This window comes from Gossypium arboreum, chromosome 11, assembly GCF_025698485.1.
Source record: "Gossypium arboreum isolate Shixiya-1 chromosome 11, ASM2569848v2, whole genome shotgun sequence".
Classification (NCBI taxonomy): Eukaryota; Viridiplantae; Streptophyta; class Magnoliopsida; order Malvales; family Malvaceae; genus Gossypium; species Gossypium arboreum.
The window spans coordinates 30541551-30563705 of record NC_069080.1 but is presented as its reverse complement, the minus strand read 5'-3'; the positions used below and the strand labels follow the sequence as shown (position 1 = coordinate 30563705).

Here is a 22155-nt window from a genome sequence, read left to right as displayed (position 1 = left end):
ATATTTGAAAATATTCCAACATTTTTAACATACCCCATGTCAAATCTAAACTAATATTTAACGATGAATTAACGACTAAGCTGATAGGACCTAATTGATACAATACTTTAATACTTTGAGAACTCAATTACAATAATTTGAAGTTCAAGGACCAATGACATAGTTAGGGGATTTTTTATGAAATTAGCCGTCAAAGATATGAGCATTAGGGATATTTAAGTCATTAAGGCTTCATCCAAGTTGCGATTAAAAAGATAAATTAATAAATTAATAAAAGGAAAAAGGTCAAACTTTAATCCACAAATAATAAGGCAAAAGCAGCCATCAATCCAACTGGTTACCCCCACTAAGCAACCACCTCCAAACCATGCCACATTTCTCTTCTCCATCTTTCTTGGCGTTATCGCTTTCCTTCACAGAAAAGTCGTCCCCTCCTTCCTTCACTGTTGCAGAACCACTCTATTAATCCCCGATCAACTTAAAACGCTTTGTTTCTGTTCTCCAACTCCTTCAACTCAGTGACTCACCTATATAATAATAACTGCGTCCCTTCTTGAGGCTCTGTTCGTTGATGTTGTAGCGAGAAAAATGGATCGGGCAACAGTCGGACCGGCTATGGATATGCCGATCATGCACGACAGTGACCGTTACGATTTCGTTAGAGATATTGGGTCGGGTAATTTTGGAGTAGCCCGGCTTATGAGAGATAAGGTTACCAAGGAGCTTGTTGCTGTCAAGTATATCGAGAGGGGGGATAAGGTTAGTTTGTGTAAATTCATACACACAACCATGGCCCCTTTTTTTAGTTGTACTTGTTTTCGTCTATTTATAGAAATAAATTTGTACTTATTGAAGATAAACTGGTAAAAGTCTTCTGTTTATGTATTTTCAATTTTTTTTCTGATATTAAATTTGTTATTTTTGGAAATGTCCTATGTGATATTTTTTTGTTAATATATTATTCTTCCAAAAAGAAACCCCACCGGTTTTCTGCTCTCTCAAATCTCAACTTATTAAATTCCCTTCCCATATTCGGATTAATAATTTCTAAGGTTCTGATTAAAATTTGTGCTTCCTCGCCTTTGTACAGATAGATGAACATGTTCGAAGAGAGATTATTAATCATAGGTCATTGAGGCATCCCAATATTGTTAGATTTAAAGAGGTAAGGTTAATGGTTAAATACTTGCATTTTTTACAATTTCTCATTTTTTTGTAAAAATTAAGGTAATGTATATTTGTTACCTCAGGTTATCTTAACACCCACTCATCTTGCCATTGTAATGGAATATGCATCCGGGGGAGAGCTTTTCGAGCGAATTTGTGCTGCTGGTCGATTCAACGAGGATGAGGTTCCTTTCTTTTTCAGTTACTCTAAGAACCCTTTTGTTTATTTGATGTTTTTGTTCTATTACTATATTTTTTTTTTTTTTTTTTTTGGTGCAGGCTCGTTTCTTCTTCCAACAACTTATATCTGGTGTTAGTTATTGCCATGCAATGGTTGTTATAATTTTCCCTTTTATTAATTTCTCAACTTGTATTTGTGAATTATTCTTGCTATATGATTTCTTTGTCTTGATGAAGCAAGTATGCCATCGTGATCTGAAGTTGGAAAACACTTTGTTGGATGGGAGTCCTGCTCCTCGACTTAAGATATGCGATTTTGGGTACTCTAAGGTATATAAATTGCTGGAACCCTTGTTGATATCTCCCATCATTCAAGGAGTTAATGGTATAGAAGTTATATTCTGTGGAATGGTTGTCCTTACTATAAATTGAATTATCATTACTTTTTGCTTAAGAAATCTTGTGCTCATTTGCTGGTCTTGGAATAGTTCTTGTTTGTTTTGGTATATTTGGGTGAAATAACTTACGGCTTTATGGTATCCAATAATCTGAATTGTATCCAAGTTCATTATAATGTTTATTGTTTGATTGTCTCAGTCTTCAGTTCTTCATTCGCAACCGAAATCTACTGTTGGAACTCCTGCATACATTGCTCCTGAGGTACTCCTAAAGCCAGAGTCCCAATACGATGGCAAGGTATATTTACAGGAGAGTTCAAATTTTGTTTAAAATGTCAGTTTCCTGTTCACATGATGCAATTCCTGGTTTAAGACTTATGAGGTCAATATTTGTGTGTTTCGGTCAAGTGACATCAAATTGATGGTTTCCATCTCTTTGTTGATTTATAACTTCAGTTTAACTTTCCATAGCTTTTGCGATAGCATTTGCAAAAGATGCCGGCTTTTAAATGATATGTTGGATGGATCTGGTTATCTTTTAATTATTTAATGTGAGGATTAGGTTTATATTACTTGTACCTTTTTGACTATTGGATATTGTTAGGGACAACATTAGTATTGGTGAACTTGGTTTCTTGTTTTTTTAATACGGTCAGCTGCAACTGGAGAGCGAAGCCTGTATAGTAGTTTATTCCTTGATGACTAGGAACAGGCCTTATAGTTGCAGCATATTTCTTGAACAATAGATAATTTATTGAGGCAAACAAAAGAATGTCAGAGAGAGCTTGTATCACCTGATACTCTCTTATGCATCTTTGTCCAAGTGAGTAGATTTTGTGAATATTGTTTTATGTTATTGTCTGGTGATATCAGACTGCTGATGTATGGTCATGCGGGGTTACGTTGTTCGTAATGCTGGTTGGGGCATATCCTTTTGAGGATCCTGACGAGCCGAAAGACATTCGGAGGACAATACAAGTATACCACTGTATCTTGTTATTGCATTAATCTCATTTTTACCCCAAATACATCAATCGGCTGATCTCTTTTATTGGGTCCATGCAGAGAATTATCAACGTACAGTATTCAATTCCTGATTTTGTCCAAATATCTCCCGAGTGTCGGCATCTGATTTCGAGGATTTTTGTTGCAGACCCTACAGCTGTGAGTAATTTCTACCTATATTCAGTTCCAAATTGTTCCTTGATTTTTCAAAGCTTAACTTTTTTATTTTGGGACATGAACACCCAAGAAAAGAAAGAGAGGGACTTATGATTAAAGAGGGAGGTGCCTTCCTTTGGCAACCACCATTACTCAAAATGCGATTAAGCCTTCTGATATTGGTTTATATTTTGTAACAGAGAATTACGATTCCAGAAATTAAAAATCATGCGTGGTTCTTGAGAAATCTCCCTGCTGACTTGATGGATGAGAACACAATGGGTAATCACTTTGAAGAGCCCGATCAACCTATGCAGAGTATTGATACGATCATGCAGATAATTGCTGAGGCCACTATTCCAGCTGCTGGAGCCCATGGCTTAAACCATTTAATGGTAGACAACCTTGATGATGAGGACATGGATGACTTTGATTCTGAATCTGAGCTTGATGTTTATAGCAGCGGTGAGATCATCTATGCAATGTAATATGAAGAAGAAAACTTCTCTCCAATGTTGCAGTTGATTCAGGCATGTCACAGCTGCAGAGGGTGGTAAGATGCTGGTAAAGTATCAGAGAGGAAGTGGTAGTGAAGTTGTACAATGGTGGTCCCATGGTCCATCGAGTCCATTCTGTTCATAGCATGAAGCCTTATACAAATCTATTAAAGAATTGGTATTAATACCACTCAAGGGAGGATCACCAGGAAAAATAGATTGTATATTGGATGATCATTACCCCAACTTCCACATCCCGTTTCCATTAAGCTGCTGTTGATTTGTTGTTTTTAGTTTTGGCATTAGTCGTGTACGATGTACTTGGTTCTGTTTCTTGTAGTGAATATATACATATGTTTACTTTGTGTATTGATTTGGCATGCTGCAGATCCATTCAGAGATCAAAACTTAATATTTATTGGTACTGTTATGTAACCATCACATCTTCAGAGTTTTATAAGAAACTACTAACTATGCCCATATTTAAATTCATTTAGAATGTTTTTTCAAATTCGATCATTGCTCACAAGTTAGAAGTTCTCTTGATTTGTACTAGGGGTATATGTTATAGCTTTACTTTGCTCAGTGATGAGATATTTGTGTTATATGACATGAAAGCGTGGATTCAATCCACATCTCTTTTCTCCCTAACTACAATTATTACAAAAAAAGAAAACCCCAAGGATACTGCGAGATACATGAAAAGAGGAGATTATACAAATATCTGAAGCCAATTTAAATTGATATCTTGTTCATGAACTGTTACCTTTAAATTAGTGAGATAAGATTTGAGGAACTCCCACTGGTAGGCAGTCTCCTCATCACATATAACGTCCTTCAAATGTTGAAGCTTCGTGATTGTTGAAGGTAAGTTACAACTAGAGCACCCTCTCATAGAGAGCTTCGTTAGATTGTGCAGTTCACCGATCCGGGTAGGCAAGTTTTTGATGCTTAGACAGTCAGAAATGTCAAGAATAGTGAGCTGGGATAAGCCCCCAATGGTCTCAGGCAACGCCATGAGGTCAGTACAGGATGTTAGTCTCAAAACTTCCAAGTTTACAAGCTTTCCAATGCCTTCAGGCAGTGCACGGAGCTTGTGGCAATTGGTGATACTAAGCTTCATCAGTTGAACAATATCACACAACCCTTCACCCAGTTCCATCAGATCATCACAATAGTCTATGTCGATTTCCAAAAGATTTGGAAAATTATCTGACATTTTGTTTGTGCCCTTTTCAAAAGCCTGACTGATATTACACATGACCAAGGATATTTTTCGCAGATTCTTTAGCTGAAACGAGCTCGTACTGAAGGATGGAACCGAAACCTTCTCTAATCTAATTCTCTTTAGATTGGATAAAGAATACACAAGCTGAAAGTTACTTACTTCTGCTGGGTAAATACTATTGTTCATGGCAATCAAAACCTTCAATTTATCCATTTTCTCCATGAAGACCGGTAAGACATAGTTCTTTGCCCGAAAATTGAGAACTAAAACCTCAACTTCTGGTGCTTGAATGTAACCCCAATTGTATGAGAATGTTTCATCTGTGAAAACCAATTGCATGAGAAGTTGGTGGAAGGACATAAATTTCTTGGTTGTGTATGTCTATGAAAGTTGGGGAGGTAGAGATAAACAACCTGTGGAGATAGAGAAGAGGTGAGCACCAAGTGGTTGCTGCTTCTCTTCCAACCACCAATTCGGGAAATTGTTTCTGCTTAATTCTACAATTATCCGTCTTCTTTGTTCTATGGGATTGAAGCTGCTCTGATAGATAGCGAGCTCTCTTAGAAGATCATGCTGCATGACAAAGTGATCGTTGTAGAAGCTATCAGCTTCACTTGCATCATCTTTCCTGTTGAATAAGCACCAATAGTTCAGTAGAGATTCAAACGCTGTAACATAAACAATGGTTTATGGCCTATCTGATAAAAGTAGGAACCAACTAGCATACCTCATGACTACAAGATTAACCAGATTTCTGATGGAGAGTTCATGGAGTTTGATAAAGGCATCACAATCTTCATCAAGTTGGTATTGCTCCACCCACATATCAATAAGCGCAGTGGCTGGAGTCTGGTGATCTTCAGGGAATGAACCCAAATCTAGGTAGCAGTCCTTTATTCCTGCCTCATCATCCAGGGTATCCAAAGTGCTTTGAAGATAAGCAAGCAGATCAGTATTAGAGTGCAAGATGGATAATCCTTTAGAATGTTGTTTTGCTTGTTTTAGCCACATTGCGACAGGCTGCCCACAAAGCGATCTACCAACCACTTCAAGGGCCAGGGGAAGGCCTTTACAGCTTTTCATTACCTAAAATTCATCACACAACATGTCAATTTTTAAGGTTCATAGAATTATCACCATTTGTATCACAATGGCAAAGAGCAAGAAAGTATTTAATGTTTCATAGTTCGTACAACATATGAAAGTAAAAATAAGTTTTCAGACATGAAAAAACACCTTTTTCACGATATCTTCAGGAATGCAAGGATTTCCATTTTGCAGGAATGCATTGTGACGGAAAAGTGTCATAGCATTATCATCATTTAATGGTTTCAAACAATACGTACAATCATTAAATCTTGGGAAGGCAAATCTTGATGTTACCAAGATTTTGTAATCTGGCAATTCAAACTTGAGCTTGTGAACAAGGAATTCATACCCAGGCCAAACATCATCAAGGATGAGTAAAATGGGAACGCTTGCCAGTTGCCTAAATTTTTGTTCCAAGTAGTTCAGACCATCCTCCTCATTTTGAAATTCGGGCACTGCATAATCCTTAGCCTGCAGTAGTTTCTGAAAAATGAGCTCCATGTTGGGTGTCTTTGAAACTGAGACATAGAAGATGTTGTCTTCATATTTTCCTGTTCAAAACACTGCATTACAAAATCTTCCAAATACTCTCGAAGATAATCTGTAGCATTATCATAAGAAATAAGCAAAAATCGAAAAAAAAAAATTTCTCATCATAATGACTTTGACAAATGCTCGAGCAGTAAACTACACGTCCTATTAAGTCTTACTTAGCAAGGTAATCAATTCAAACACACGTAGACAAAACAAGGTTGACTCGTTCCAAATGAATTTTCATCACAAATATCTTCTTCTACTTCCCATAGATCATCCAAATTAAGCAATTTCAGAATTAAAGACTTAGTTTAGTTGGTTCATGCCTTCACCTAAGAATTGGAATTCAACAATCAAACAAGTCAAGAAGCAGAAGCTAAAGTCAAGCGTAGAAATCTAAGCTCTGGAATGAAAGATACCTTTGACCTCTTCATCTTGACATAGCTGTTTAACCAATGTCGTCTTTCCCGATCCTCCAGGAGCAGACACAATAATGACTGAAACCCCATCTTTCAAAAGCTTCACCTTTAGCTCTTTCAAGGGCTCATCGAATCCAAGAACTCTCCCTCGAGGCTCAGGAACTCTGCATGGACCCATAACAGCTGCCTGATTACACATCCCATTCCCGTTGCTACTCCCCTCTTTCAAACTTAATTTTCTAATTCCCACACTAATCTCTTTAGTTTCAAACAGCACCTCTTTGATGTCCCTCGCTTGATGTGTTTGCATAACAATCTGACAGAATCTCTCAAGCGATTTCTTCAATCCAAGAAGTTTGTGCGAGTAATAAGGCTTTTTGATGATGTCCCACCTGCGAATTTTACAGCACTTCGTGACAAGTTTCTTCCCTCTCTTGACGATCTCGACGAGCTGCTCTGTTTCGTACTCTTTATCAAACGCTTTGTTGAATGATTGTATTTCTTTGATTACAGGTTCAATAGGTGATAGCATGGACGCCAGTTCCTCCAAGTTATCACGAAACATGGCAGCTGTTTTACTCGCTTCTACAATGACTCTAAGCAGCTCCCCGAAACCTGCCCCTAAAGCAGCCCCTCCGATTAAACCTGCAGCCATAGCAAACTTGATGGAAACCTAGGACCTAAAATTCAAGAAAATATAAATGTTTTAAACCTGAATACAACAATTAACCCAAATAAATAAATGCTACTTCCCTCTTGTGAGCAAGCTCCTCGAAGTTTCCTCCAGGTCTAGGAAGCCGAAGGCCGCGTAGGCTTGGGAAAGAAGCAGTGAATTGTACTTGTTGAGGTTTAATGAGGGACGGTAATTAAGATTTTCTCTTTTGTCAAAGGTTCATCAACAGTTTGACTTTTGTTGACTTTGATGCCCAACCTACCAACTACTTTAGTTTCTGAACATTTACCATTTGAATATTAGATTCAAGGATAAAAATTTCAAAAAAAAAAAAAAAGGGAAAGTGTAGATTAATTAGGTTATAAATATCGAATTTATACATCCATTTTGTTATAATATATAAATTTTGATTTAGTACAATGATGTAAATATTAAAATGGTGTTAATTCTCAATCAAGTTTAAAAAAAATTATACAATTTATCATTAAACTTTCATAAATTTTCATTTTGGGTAAAAAAATAATATGGGCACTACTATTACATATTTTTATTATTTTAGTTACTATGATTACATACTTTTTATCGTTTTAATCACCCACAATTAACTTGCCATTACATACCATTACATATATTTAATTTTAATTTTTTTAGTAAGAAGGAAAACTTAGTTTTACACAAAAATTACTTGAGATTTTATAAGAAAATTTTAAATTTTAAAAGAACAACATTTTATCTTTTAATTTTTTCCTTTTTTTAGAATTAATTTTAATTTTTTCAATAAATGAAAGACTAACAAGGTTTTAGATGGAATTACTTTAGTTTTTATAGAAAAGTTGAGTTTTTACATAGAATTGAATTACTAGCGAAAATTTTGAGTTTTTCTCAACAATGAAATAACTTAATTCTCTGTATTAATTCTCTGTAAAAACTTAAGTTGAGTAACTAAAATAAGTGTATGTAATGACAAATTAATGGCGGTGACTAAAATAATAAAAGTATGTAATGATAGTGTACAGATTGCAAATTTTTTATTTTCGATGTCCAAAATAAAAATTTATGAAATTTAGGTCATCAACATAAACCATAAAATGGATATGGAGAATAAAAAATAAAAATAGATAACTCTTTTTGCAAAAAAAAGTTATTTATTTGTTAAAGTACTTAGAATGTCCCTATATGTTAAGGACTAAATCAATTTAGTCCCTATACTATTAAAAAAGAATTAAACAAGTCCAAATTGTAACAAAGATAACATTTATTGTATAAAAAGTGTCTTGAATTTTTTTCCCATTGCAATTCAATTACAAACAAAATATTTCATTTACAAAGCCATAAAAACGTTAAAAATATTAATTACATTAAATAGCAAATGATACTTTTTAAACAATAAATGCTAAGTCTATTTCAATTTAGTATTGTTTGATTCTTTTAGTAATACATGGACTAAATTAACCCATTTAATAGTAAATGGATTAATTAGATCTCTATAATAGATGAAAATTTCAAATACATTTGAAGCACTTGCATAAAATCCATCTTAAACATTTAAAATTTTAAATGAAATAATAATGATGCTTTTTATTATCTATGGAGTACTTTTATTTATTTATTTCTGTTTTAATTATAAAATAATAAAAATTTAATTAATTTATGATATGTATAGAAATTTGGATTCAAAAAGATAAAATCTAAATTCAAGAAAGAAAAAAATAAAGTATCATATACTCCGCTAGTTATTTAAATCATGAGTAAAATCTTAAAATTACATTTCATTGAGCAATTAGGTGAGGTGATTGAATTGTCTTTTATCTTCGTATTAAATGGTCAAATGATATTTTAAGCAAATCACATATTCCGTTGTGTAATAATTATGAGCAAAGCTAGTAATCGTTTAAGGTTGTGATGTATTGATAGGGGATTGGTATAAAATTTATTTTATAGAGCTCAATTTTGTTTAAACAAAAAAAAAAATTGTGTGCTTAATCAGACCTGAGAATCGATGTGTTTGTTGTTAAGGAAAGAATTATGAAATTACTAATTTAATTACATCTTTTTACTTAATTTGATTGAAAATGGCGAAAGAGGATTGAAGTTACACAAAGGATGATGAATGTATGAAATACTTAAGTGCTCATATTCAACATGATTTTGATTATAAATTTTAATAACTTTTAGACATGATTTCTACTAATTTTAATAAATATTATCTTATCTTGTACAGGTGTAATTTATGTGGTGAAAATGTTACAACTTAAGCCAATTTCATGAGAAATATTTGATTTGGAATGAAATACAATCTTAGGTGGCGCACTTGATAAATTTTGGGTATTAAAAGAAAAGACTTTTCGATGAAGTTAATTAGTAATTATTTTCTCCTTAATTGATATTTAATTATTAACTGATTTTGTTGATTTACGATTAATAATATATTTTAGGATTTTTATCATCTTAAATATTATATTTTCTATTCTCTCTCTAGAAATAAATCTCTTCTCTTCTGAGAATTAATTTTCAGCACCAACTGGAATCTTTTTCTTCTTTTTACTTTTGCCATTCTCTTTAATTATCACTACTATTAACTTTAAATGATCTGTCTTCACAAACTTGTTATTTAGAGTCTAATCTTTTGAATAATATCATTTGTATATATCATCGACAATTTTTATATGTAAAGTAAAATGTAAAAAATATTGACTAGTTAATTTTTAATATTTAACTAATATTTAGTTGCATGACATGGTCAAATCATAATGTGATAAGATAATTTATATTAGTAAATAATCTAGTAATTTGTAATCTAATTAAAATTAAGCAAATTAACTAAAAGAATATTACGCAGTCTATAAGTCTAATTGCAAAAATGTCTTATTTTAGGCATTGGAGTAAATAACTCCAGAAAATAAAAATAAAAATAAAAATTAAAAAATAAGTTGATTAAATTTCAAAAGACTCTAATTTGTCACAATAAAATAATGAAAGATCAATTTCCTTCGGGTCTGGGAAGCCGAAGGAATCTACTTTGACACTAAGCTTAGAAAAGAAGCATTGAATATTATAATTATAAAGGTTAACGGTAATTAAGATTTCCGTCCATTCTTACAGCTCTTCAACAGGATGATTTCTGTGGACTTTGAAAGTGAGTCCGTATGGAGTATCCAATGCAAGGTAAGGAAAACGTGCCCAAAAAAAAATATTGAAGGAAAGAAAAGAATATTAATTTGCTTCTAGAAAAAGAAAGGTTACTGAAAAAGGGAAAATAATTTGGAACGTGAGCTTTTACACTCCGTGGGGTTCACGATAAATGTTACACAGTTTGACCTAACTAAATTGGCTTGTATTTGTTTCGACCTGTTTTAATATAATCAATGAATTTATTCAAAAGAAAAAATCTTGTGCCCTTTTCAATTTTATTAAAATAATTATTTTAGTTATTTATTTAATTTTTTATTTTTAAATTTTAAATTTATAGTATTTATTAAATCACTCAAAATAATTTTATTGACATTTCATATATGTAGATTATCATATGAATGTCACAATCAATAATTGATTAATTTTTAAATTTAAAATTTTAAAATTTTATTTAAAAATAAAAATTATTAAATTTATTTAAAATAAAAATATATTCTTTAATATTTAAAAATTAATTAATCTATAACATGAAAAACATGTGGATTACTATGTGAGTGCCACGTTATCAAAGTTAACAAATATTAACTCTTCCATTCATTTTTGAGTGATTTAACAAAGGACGCAAGCTTAAAGGATAAAAGAGACAAAAATTTAGGTATAGAGATAAATTACTCTTTTATATAATTTAAGAGCCAAATATATCATTATGCCAAAATTATATGAAAATATATATTTATTAAAAGTTACGGAAGAATTAAATAATATTTTCTTTGATATGGATTTAAATTTCATTATACCTCTATTTATTTTATATAAAAGATAAAAATATATTTATAATAATATAATTTTGTAAACAAAATATTTTTAAATTGATAGCAGTTTGATTCGTTACACTAACTTAATCAAGTTTTAAGTATATTAGAAATCTTATAAGATGTGCATGTGAAAACCACAAATTTAAAATACTAATATACATTTAAAAATAGTAAACAATAAATAATAAAATGGGTGATTTAAAACTAAATAATCATAATATAATATATGAAATATATACTATATTAAAATACAAAAAATGGGGACTCAAACCCTCTCGTCCACGTAATTATTGAAAGCCCTCATCAGAGGATGAAGTCACAAGGGATACACTATGAAAATTGGCTGACTGATTATTGTAGAGATGTGGGATCTACAAAGTACTGCAAGCAAAACTTTGAGCACAAAGGGTGATAGAAGAGCCGGTGAAAGTGGGGGATCTTCCATGCTTCCAACATTACTTTTGTGATCAATTGCTTCCCCAATTATATATATTCATTTAATTCATTCATGATAAAATAATATAAAATTTTTGTTTTGTTATTGTTAAAATTGTGTAACCCAAATTTTTGTTAAAATAAAATATAAGTGATACGATAGGAGATCTACAAAGGCGAAGGTTACAGCCCATCATAGATCCCCAATAAGTAAAATATTGGACTGGGATCGTAATCGGGGATACGGGGTTAGGAGGCTCCTGCAGTACAGTACAGGCTACTCAAGTGAAATCCGTATACTTCCTCTATTTGATGTTTATTAGAATAATGTGTTTTAACATTATTGCATTACTTCAATTTGACTTTGATTAGAATAAAGTTTTTAAATCTATAAATAGACTTAATCGTTTCTCTTCTTGTTTTCATTTGAATTCGACATAGTAAGTTTTATTCTCAAAAAAATTTTACATAAAATTTTATATGTTCTACTTCTTTATACAATACATTAACATTATCAACGTTTTATTTTTCACTGAGGCTAAAACTTAACTGAGAATTTACTAATCGAATCTAATATATGGACACAAACTAGAAATTTAAACTTTGTTGGGAAACTTATCAATTGCCACATTGATAGGTAAATTATAATTAATTATTAATATTTCATCTAGAACGTGCAACTTAAATTAAGAAAACTATTAAATGATTGGGGAAAAGATTCTTATTTCTTTTAAATTTTGTGAAAGAGGCATATTTGTATGAGCAAAATCATTGTTCTACGTGATTTTATAATTATATTTAATAATCAATTAATTATATGTTAAATTTTGAATTTCATGCAATAGTTAGATATTCAAATGAAGAAATATTGGATGCTGAGTCAATTGATTAAAATTTTCACTGAAATCTAAAATATTTTTAATAAAAAATTTTCCAAATAGTAGTTCCAAAATTACAGCTCTTAAATAAAATTTCTTCCAGATTAAAATACAAATCATATTATATTTTTCACATCATAATATTAGATTAGATTGGTATACAAACATTAATAAGTAAATTATTAAAATAGTCCCTTTTGTTTACTTTAGAATATGTTTTAGTTCTTGAGTCATTAATTGCCATTAATGATATAACGGTAAGCTGACGTGGCAAGTTAAATCATCATTTCAAACAAAAATTTTAAGTTAAATTATACAATTGGTCCCCATATTTTTTCGATTTGAGCAATTTAATTTTTTACTTTTATGTTCTTTTTAACTTTTTTTTCCTTTTTCTTTTTTTCATTCACTTCTGCTTCTCCTTCTGTTTTCCTCCCTTTTTCCATCTTATTTTCCATTTGTTAAAACTTTTTTTATGTTTATGAAAAAAGAAAAACTAAAACCAAAATAAAACTTGCTTCACATATTCTCACTCCACAATTACAAACCCTCATCGTCCATCATCGCTTTAAGGAACCAATTTGGATCTCTCGATGACCTAGTCCACAAGCTCGCCTCACTTGAAGACCTCGCTAATCGTGACTTATGGTAGTCCACCCTCAACAAAGTTTTCAGAGCTCGTTCCCTTAACCTCCTAACCAACCCTAGCTATAACCTTATCTATCTTACCTACAACATTCTTGCCCTTTAGAAACTATGTTGTTACAAGTATTCTTCAAACGAGCTCAACATTCTCAATTACTAAAATGGTCACCATACGAAACCTACCCTAAATTTTGCCCAAATTAGTTTGGTTTCATACTCCCTTTCGCTCTTCAATTCATTCATACTTGGCTTTTAATCAAGTTTACTTGGGGATATCCAAGAAAGTTTAGATTAATTTTATTGTTTGTTTAATTTTATTCATCAAAAATAAAAGAAATGAAATGTGTAACACCCTCTAACCCTTATCCGTCGCCAGAACAGGGTTATAGAGCATTATCAGACTTTTTAGAACAAACACAAACATTACACAATTCAATTAGCATACACTTCATAAATTAATCATATAGTCCCTTTTATGGGTCCTCGAGGCCCAAAATATGTGTTTGAAATAAATCGAGATTCAATTGGAAACTCAGAGAATTTTTCGCGAAATTTCAAAATTTTTCCTAGGTGCAGGGCACACACGCCCTTGTGGTTAAGGGACATGTCCGTGCTTCATATCGTGTCCTACCTCGTGTAACTCCCTGACTTACCTCACACAGCCAAGTCACACGCTCGTGTGCTAGGCCATGTGCCTCACACGGTTGAGACATACGCCCGTGTCTCTGCCCATGTGGTAATACGTGAGCATTTTGTTTTAAATTTTTAAGATGCAGGGGATACACAGCCTAACTGTATGCCCATGTGTAAGCTGTGTGTCTTACACAATCTGGTCATACGGCTGTGTGTCAGGCTGTGTGGACTCAAAATAAGCCTTAAACATCAAGTTTACCAACCCTACAAACTTAAACAACAAGTAACTCAATAACCAAATGTTCAACCAATCCAAAACATATTCAAATACATCTAAAATTTATCAAAATCATTAATATAATGACTTAACCAATGTTCTTTCATAGGTACTTCACATATATTATTCAAATCAATCTAATTGAACACCATTCAAACCAACTTTAATTTCATACTAATTTTCTACTAAAACTTATCATTTGACAACCTTAACATATCATATATAACCAACTATTATCATATTTGTAACACCCTTAACTCGTATCCGACGTCGAAACAGGGTTTTAGAGCATTATTAGAATTTGCATATCACCATATCAAATTGTCATAAAATTTTAGTAAATTACAAATTAAGGGAATTGATGCATTGTCAATCACACCTTATCAGCAAAAATGGGTAGTGAAAATGCTAGGTTATAAACTACATCACATATAAGAAGGGTACTCAGAATAAGGTGACTGATGCATTGTCAAGGAGGTCACATAAACCAGAAGGGTAGTTGTTGCAATGCACATGTAGTATTTCTTGATCAGATGTATGTATTAGGGTGATAAAGTCTTGCTTGTTGATCCAAAATTGCAGCAATTGTGTTATGAACTTCAACAACAACCTCAAATGCATTCCAAATATACTTGGGATGGTCAAGTACTCAGGAAGAAAGTAAAAGCAATTGTGGGCAACAATTCCAGTATCAAAAATGAATTATTTGAATATTTTCATAGTGGCTTATTGGGAGGACTCTCGGGTGCACATGTTGTAAGGCACATAATGTTAGGACAACTGTATTGGAAGTGACTTTCTAAATGTGTGAGGCAATGGGTTTGAGAATGCCCCGCTTTTTAGAAGTGCAAAGCTGATATTTCAGCCACCGCATGACTCCGACAACCACTCCTAATTCCTACTTGAGCTTGGACAGCCATCAGTATGAACTTTGTGGAAGGCTTAGCCAACTCAAAAGGGAAAAATACCATATTGGTAGTAGTGGACAAACAGACCAAATATGGTCACTTCTTGACCCTTTTTCATCCTTTCACCACACTAATTGTAGCTTAAGAATATTTGGTGTAGGTTTACAAGTTACATGGTATTCCATAATCAATTGTTTCTGGTCGAGACAATTTTTGTGAGCAACTTCTGGCTGGAACTATTCAAGCAGCTTGGTACTCGATTGCACTAATCCACAGCTTACCATCCCCAAATAGATGGCCAAACTAAAGTCTTAAACAAATGTTTAGAGGGGTATTTGAGGTGTGTGGCTGGTGAGTGTCCAGGAGAATAGTTACTATGGTTACCTTCGGTAGAATGGTGGTATAACACCACCTATCATTTAGCAATACAAACAACTCCCTATGAGGCACTCTATGGTCAAAGTCTTCCACTCTATTTACCTTATTTAGCTGGCTCATCTCTTGTGGCTTAAGCTGATCGCAGTCTTCAGAATCGGGAAGCAATTAGGAAGTTCATCCAATTTTATCTAAAAAGAGCCTAAAAAAGAATGAAACAACTAGCTAACAGGAAAAGATCTGATCATGAATTTGATGTTGGTGACTTGGTGTATCTGAGACTACAACAATATTGACAACACCACTATAAGGAAGATAAGGAACCAAAAACTTTCTCCCAAGTACTTTGGACCCTTCATAGTGGAGGCTAAGGTTGGCCCAGCTGCATACGGGCTAGCTTTGCCAGTAGGATCTTGCATTCATCCCACTTTTCATGTGTCCCAACTTAAGAAACACATTGGTTAGCCCTTTAATTCACCTCTGTTGCCTTTAGTGGGTACTGATGGAGCTTTCAACAAGAAACCATTAAGAATCCTTGATAGAAGAATGGTGAGAAAAGGTGATCATGCTGCTACTGAAGTTTTAGTTCAGTGGACCAACACATTTCTTGAGGATTCAACCTGGGAGAATTTATAGGAACTTCAACAGCAATATCAAACTTTTGATCCTTGAGGACAATAATCTAGTTCGAAAAGGAAGCAATTGTTATGGAACAAATGAGAAAATCAAACAACAGTCACATCGTTTGAATATCTATTTATTTTAGTTAATTTTAGTGTAAATTACACTAACAGTCACTCAACTTTGGGGTAGCTGACAAAATAGTCACTCATGTTTCAATTCAGTCACTTAACTTTCGAAAAATAACAAATCAATCACTAATGTTATTGAAAAGTGACAAATCAGTCACTAATTAACATTTTTGTTAGATGCTTAACAGGATAGATAACTTGCCTAGTTAACTTGTTGATACGGCCAGTTAACTTGCCACATTAGACGAGTAGTCAAAGGGTCAAAAAGAAAAGAAAAATGATTGGTTTTACTTTTTTCGTTCTTTAGGTCTTTGTTTTTTTTCTTCTCATTTTTCGCTTCATCTTCTTCTCCCTCAACCTCTTTCTCCTTATGCTTCTTTTCTTTTTTCTTCTTCTTCTCTTCTTTCTCTTCATCTTCTTTTTTCCTATAACACCCCCTAACCTCAAATCGTAGTCGGAATAGGGTTACGAGGCATTACCGAACATATTGGTTAATTGACAAATAATTCATGAATAAACAACAAACATATTAAAATTAAATCATTAAGTCTCTTTTATGAACCCTCGAGGCCTAAATCACGTATTATAAATGAATAGGGACTTATTCAAGTACTCCGAAAATTTTTCGTAATATAATTACTTTTTTTTATATTATTATTATTATTATTATTATTATTATTATTATTTTAAAAAAAACTCAATATAACCTCTTTAAAAACATCTGACCTTCCCTGCAATTTCAAATTTGCAACCAATTCAACACAAACAATAACTCAATAAATACAATCTTCATCCAAATCACATCCATTTCATGACAATATCACTAGTTCTTATTTTATATAACGTTATATCTATTCATACTTTCAAGTAGTATTTAAACATCTTAGTTAATTTCCATTCATATCATATATCAACTTATATTAACTTAACTAATATATTCATGAGTTAAAACAAAACATAGTCATATAAGCTCTTATACATGCCATATAAAACCATTTAAAGTATTTATAACAAAATCTACCAGAAAATCGAGATAGTGTGACTTTAGCGTGATGATCCGATCCTCTGACCCTCCCATTAATATTTCTTTTTCCACACGTTACTTTTACAACTTACCAACTTGTCCATTCAAGGAACTACTTACGGATTTGAGTACATCGTGATTTGAAGCCCGAAGTCTAGCTGAAGCACATAAGTGCTAAACGGAAGCCCGAAGGCTAACTAAAGCACACAAGTGTTAAACGGGCTTAGAAGGTTAATCAAGCACACAAGTGCTAAACTAAGCTTGGAGGCTAATCAAGCTCATCGAATCGAATCAAACCCCAAAAGGGTTAACTGAAACTCATATGAGTTAATGGAAGCTCATAAGAGCTAAACAAAAAGCAAACATGAGAATTCGCAATAAATGCTAAATCTCGGTTTACTTGGGTAATTTACTGTCAATTCATCTTTTTCACTGAACGATCGTACTCATTTCCTACGTTCCGTTCCTCCGAAATACTCAGTTTGATTTCGTAACTTTTATACATAATTTACTTATTTTCAACAATTAACATACATAAATATTAATCACCATTCATAAAATAACATTGTACGAACTTACCCAGAACAATTTGCAGTAGTTGTAGAGATTTTTAGAACTATTCCGGAATTTTCTCTTTTCTTCGTTTATCCTCGATTTCTTAATCTAGAATATAAAATTTTTCCATTTATTCATTAGTATTTATTCAAATTCTACTCTAATTTACAGCTTATGCACTTTAATTTTTGAAATTTTACTTTTACCCCAAAATTTACAATTTTTACAATTTAGTCCTGCTCAATTAACCCTTCAATTGAACTAATTTTTCTCAATTAACACTTTATTCTATTACTTTAAACTACTTCATAACCTTTGTAAATCATAATTTCATCATTAGACCTTAATTCAAAACTTTTTCACAATTAGGTCCTAAAAATTAATTTCCACTAAAATTGCTTAGTAAATCATCATATAATAAGATTAAAACTTCAAATCCATGCTAAATAATCATAAAATTACAGAAATTATTCATGGAAGCTTTCAATTTCACTCATAGAATAAAAAACAAATGACTTTAATAGTAGGACCTAGTTGTAAAAGTCTTAAAAACACAAAAATTATAAAGAAAAAGCAAGAATTAAACTCACATGATGCAAAAATATGAAAAACCAGCTTATTCCAGGCCTCCTATGGCATTTTTAGCTAATGAGAAAGAAGAAAAATGAAGAAAAACCTAGATAATTCCAATTTAGTCCTAACTTTATTTAGTTCATCTTAGCAATATTCCAATTTTTCCCTTATTTCATTAATTTCTTGACTTTTTCTCAACTATTGCCGCCAAAATATCTCACTTGGGAAAATTTTCTCTTTAGGTCCTTCCTCATTAGACACTTAAGCTATTTAATCACTTTCACAAGTTTTACACCTTTACAATTTAGTCCTTTTTATTTAATTAACCACTCAAAGGATAAAATTTTCTAACAAAATTTTACCATCATATTACTAACACTCCATAAATATTTACAAAAATATTTTTGGCTTGGTTTTACGAGATCGATATCTCGATCCTCGTTTTCAACTTAATTTATTTAATAATTTCTCATTAAATTTTAATTTCACCTATTTAAAATATTTCTAACATCTCTCTCACTTTTAAATATTATTTTATTTTAATTTCCTAATCCCAATTGTCGGATTTAGTGATCTCGAATCACTGTTCCGACACTACTGAAATTTTAAGCTGTTACATTTCCACCTCTTTATCCTCATGTTTTCCTTCTTTCTTCATCTTTATCTTAGCCTTCTTGTCTTTTTTCTTTTTTTTTTCTGTGTTCTAATCATCTTCTTCATCATTGTGCATCTTCTCCTTCTTCTCTTTCTTTTTCTCCTCTTTACTCTTTATTTCTCCAATTTCACTATCCTCTATTTTTCGTTAACCTTCTCTTTATGTTTCTCCCCCTTATCCTCCTTATGCTTCAACTTTTCCTTTTCTACTGATTTGGTCTTCTCTACTGTTTTTCCTCCTTATGCTTCACTTTCCTTGTAGCACCCCCAAACCCGGCCCAGACATTAAGGCCGAATCTGACGTGCCACATTGAAGTCAAAAACCCGTGTTCCCTTTTTAGTGTTTTAAAAGCTGACTTTTGTTAAACTAACCAAGTGAATGGAAGCTAGGCACCAGGTAGGTATCCATAACAGAGGAGGTGAGCCATGAAGGTTGCTTAAGTACCAAGCTCTCCGACTGGATCCAATCCTAGACATGTCCACATCCATTGCCACACTTGGTTATAACAAGTTGAAATTTCTTTGAGTGGTTATCTTTGGTAAATCGAGTATTCGTGACGTCGTGTTATTTAAAAAAAAAACAAGTATCGTTTTGAAATCACGCCCTAAGTCTAGCCCATTTGAATTATTATCCATCAATTTAAAGTTATTTAAAATAATATAATCCCAGAAAATCAAAGAAGAAAATAAAGTTAAAATTACCTTATTACAACCCAAAAATTAAATAGTAATTAAAAATAACTTAAGAAAACCAGTCTCTTTTTCAAACCCAAAAGTATTCACCATGGTCACTCTGAATCTCCTCCGGCTCCAAGTCACCCACATCAAGGCTCACCTATAGGGTTAAAGAAGGGGTGAGTTTGGGGAAACTCAGTATGTAAGGAAAACCCATTCAAAGCCCAAGTCAGCTCAAGCCCATTGGGCCTAAGCCCATTCAGGTAACAGTGATATTGGGTCAGAGCCCTTTTCAGATTACAATAAACTGGGCCTTAGCCCCTTATTCAGATAACAGTATGGCCCATAGGCCTATTTCAAAATACATGCAACATCAATAACATATACAAGCCCATTTAGGGAGACTACTCAACCCACTAACCACTACACTCCACCCGTACTAGCCATACACTCCATGTGGGGAATAGCTCAACCCACCCACCAACACTCCACAGCTTGACCTTTGCACTCGATTATCAAAGAATTGAGGCAAAGCCTTCAAGACGTGGACAAGCCACTTTCAAGACTTCCTCCGTCAATATCCCAGTCCCATGCATCAGATAATAACAACATAGCATGCAGTAAATAACAACAGTCAAATATGCATTTAGGTCAATTTAACCCTAGGGGTATTTCGGTAATTTATCTTCTAGGGGTAAAATTGTAAATTTTCCACTTTTAAAGGCATTTCAGTAATTTATCTATTTTAGGGTTTTTCATGCATATTCCTACCTTTCACGTACTAACAGAGTCACTACCGAGGGTTCTTACCGAATTGGGCTCGTTGGCCCATCATTCCAATTTTGGCCCATTAAGCCCAAAAATATCGAGGGCACAGAAATCATGCACTTTGCAGTCCAAACATTGCAGCTTACCGAAAACATTAATCGATTTACCTCACGAGCATTCGCACACTCACAAATCTACAAAATACCGGTTTTTGGTATTTCGGCTTTTCGGCTTTTACCGATCTAGACTAAGAAAGAGGGTGTTAGTTACACACATGTTTGCGACGATATGCTGACGAGTTCCACACACGAACTACCTACAATTGGATTACTAACACGTTAATCTAACTATTCAAATACAAACTACGTATTAACCCCTTACAATATTCGGCCAACCACACCTACAGGTCATAGTAAGCTTATAAGAAATCAATAAGCAACTCATTAACAAATTTTTGTCAATGTTTACCACATAATCATAATTTCACTGCAAGTTGTCTTCCTGAGCAACAGTCACTAAATCATTTATAACTGGAGCTACGAAACTTCAAATCAAGTGCTGTTAATTTTCCCTGAAAATAAACTCATATATCTTCTGTCCATAAAATTTTCAGAATTTTTGGTTTAGCCAATCAATACCAGATTTTTCTCAAAGTTTCCCATGTTTCACTGTTTGACTAATCTGACCACTCTTCATTACGAATCAAATTTCTCATTGTACAGAATTCAAAATATGTTCTCGTTTATTTCATTTGCAACTAGACTCAATAATCTTTAATTACATAATTTATTCAGCTTCTAATTCATCTCCCACAATTTATGGTGATTTTCCAAAATCACATTACTGCTGCTGTCCCAAGCAGATTTATTACCAAATCACTCTTTCACACACCTATATTGCATGCATGTTATTTAAACATGTATATCACCAATCAATCATCACATATCTATGATTTTTAGTTAAGCATAATCTTCATTTCATCATTTTAAAGCACAACATGTTAGCCGATTTTTCCCTTTAGCATCTAAGGCACATGCATGATCATTTGTTTGGCTCAACTTCACCTATCTTCCATTTTTCATCAAAAGAACATGAAACAACAACCATTTCCTTCATTTTAATTCATGACCAAATGCTCACAACACACCCAAAAACCAAAATATGCTTCAAGAGTTAAGGTAGAATTAAGAAGAACTCATGAACATCAAGATAGAAGCAAACTACTGTACAAGCCCAATTATGCCCGACCCAAACTAAAAGACCAAACCCAATTAAATACAAACCCTAAAGCCCAAATCCTAGCCCCCTGCAAAGAAGAGAAAAAAAGCAGAATGCCCTCAAGCCTCAAAGAGACACTCGGCCAACCAATAGCCGCCTCGCGCACCACCACCGGCATATGCTCCCTCCATGCGTCTGACACACCCAAACCCTGCAAACATGAACAACAAAAACAGCAGCCGCAATAGAGGAATGGGAGCATTTTTTTATTGTTATTGTAATCGGTTATAAAATCGAAGGGAGAAATTTTGTAAAAAAAAAGAAAAAAAAAAGAACGAACACCAGCAATCAAAAAAATATATACAAAAGGTTGATATTCGAGTTTATCTTCTCTGTTTTTTTCATTTCGTTTCAATTCCTTTTCAATTTCTTTTTTATCTGTACTTACAAATCTATTAAACAAAAGTGGGCATAAAGAATAAAAGAAAAAGG

At 32.9% G+C, this 22155-nt stretch overlaps 2 protein-coding genes across 2 annotated transcripts; one reads left to right on the top strand and one right to left on the bottom strand.

Annotated features, from left to right (window-relative positions):
* Positions 1 to 279: 279 nt before the first annotated feature.
* On the top strand, positions 280 to 3772 carry LOC108460279 (serine/threonine-protein kinase SRK2I-like). Its single transcript, XM_017759717.2, has 9 exons — positions 280 to 759; positions 1091 to 1165; positions 1251 to 1352; positions 1447 to 1500; positions 1585 to 1677; positions 1945 to 2043; positions 2619 to 2723; positions 2811 to 2909; positions 3107 to 3772. Exons 1-9 carry the CDS (start codon positions 589 to 591, stop codon positions 3392 to 3394), a joined length of 1086 nt encoding a protein of 361 aa, XP_017615206.1. The 5' UTR covers positions 280 to 588; the 3' UTR covers positions 3395 to 3772.
* Positions 3773 to 3883: 111 nt separating this feature from the next.
* On the bottom strand, positions 3884 to 7616 carry LOC108460278 (probable disease resistance protein At5g66900). Its single transcript, XM_017759716.2, has 5 exons — positions 6674 to 7616; positions 5868 to 6271; positions 5359 to 5717; positions 5045 to 5259; positions 3884 to 4951 (listed from the first exon to the last, which is right to left on the bottom strand). Exons 1-5 carry the CDS (start codon positions 7326 to 7328, stop codon positions 4116 to 4118), a joined length of 2469 nt encoding a protein of 822 aa, XP_017615205.1. The 5' UTR covers positions 7329 to 7616; the 3' UTR covers positions 3884 to 4115.
* Between the last annotated feature and the right edge of the window lie 14539 nt (positions 7617 to 22155).